At 42.8% G+C, this 841-nt stretch overlaps 1 protein-coding gene across 1 annotated transcript; it reads left to right on the forward strand.

The window, feature by feature from the left end:
- Positions 1-20: 20 nt before the first annotated feature.
- LOC110036475 (60S ribosomal protein L27a-3-like) lies at positions 21-623 on the forward strand (the record flags this gene model as incomplete). The annotated part of the gene is given in 1 exon segment (XM_020740927.1): positions 21-623. A coding segment is annotated over 1 exon segment (366 nt), but the record flags the coding sequence as incomplete, so codon positions are not given.
- Between the last annotated feature and the right edge of the window lie 218 nt (positions 624-841).

Raw genomic sequence — 841 nt, forward strand, 5'->3', positions numbered from 1 at the left:
TCGGAAAGCACCGTAAGCAGCCCGGCGGTCGCGGAAACGCCGGCGGTATGCACCACCATCGAATCCTCTTCGACAAGTACCATCCTGGTTACTTTGGCAAGGTTGGTATGAGATATTTCCATCGCCTCCGTAACAAGTTTTATTGCCCCACTGTCAACATCGATCGCCTCTGGTCTCTCGTGCCTGAAGAAGTTAAGGCCGCTGCAGTCGCGGCGCCAGGCGGCAAAGCGCCTTTGATTGACGTCACACAGTTCGGATATTTCAAGGTACTCGGCAAAGGAATGCTTCCTGCGTCGCAGCCCGTTGTTGTGAAGGCTAAACTAATCTCGAAGACTGCTGAGAAGAAGATTAAGGCTAACGGGGGAGCTGTGCTACTCACGGCTTGATTGGATCTGGAGAAAATCTAGCTTCTCTGGGGAGCCCTGAGGTCTTTGTTCTGTTTTATCTTTTGGTTTTTATGTCTAGGTTATTTCCTTTAGTTGCTTGATGAATTGTCAGTTTTATGCCTTGCTCGATAAGATGACTGTTAAAGAGATTTTTTTCTGGTTGAGGCGCATTAAGTTTATTACTCCAAAATTCTATTTTTCTTTCAATGTCAACTATTCAATCTTTCCAATGCTTCATTTTTTCTTTTCTTATATGATTCATTTACTTAGTGAAAAAATTATAAATTTCTGTTTGCTCTTGTGTTTCGTCTTCCTTCCTATTTCCAATTTTGATTTACCATGGTAACCTGTCATTACCGGAGCAGTGCTAACTACCCCTTGTCGGTTGAGTTGATCCACTAGCTATAAAGAGGGATATGAACATTTTTTAGACTGTTTTTAGTGAGAGTATTAAT

The sequence above is a fragment of the Phalaenopsis equestris genome, unplaced genomic scaffold, assembly GCF_001263595.1.
Source record: "Phalaenopsis equestris unplaced genomic scaffold, ASM126359v1 Scaffold207272, whole genome shotgun sequence".
Classification (NCBI taxonomy): Eukaryota; Viridiplantae; Streptophyta; class Magnoliopsida; order Asparagales; family Orchidaceae; genus Phalaenopsis; species Phalaenopsis equestris.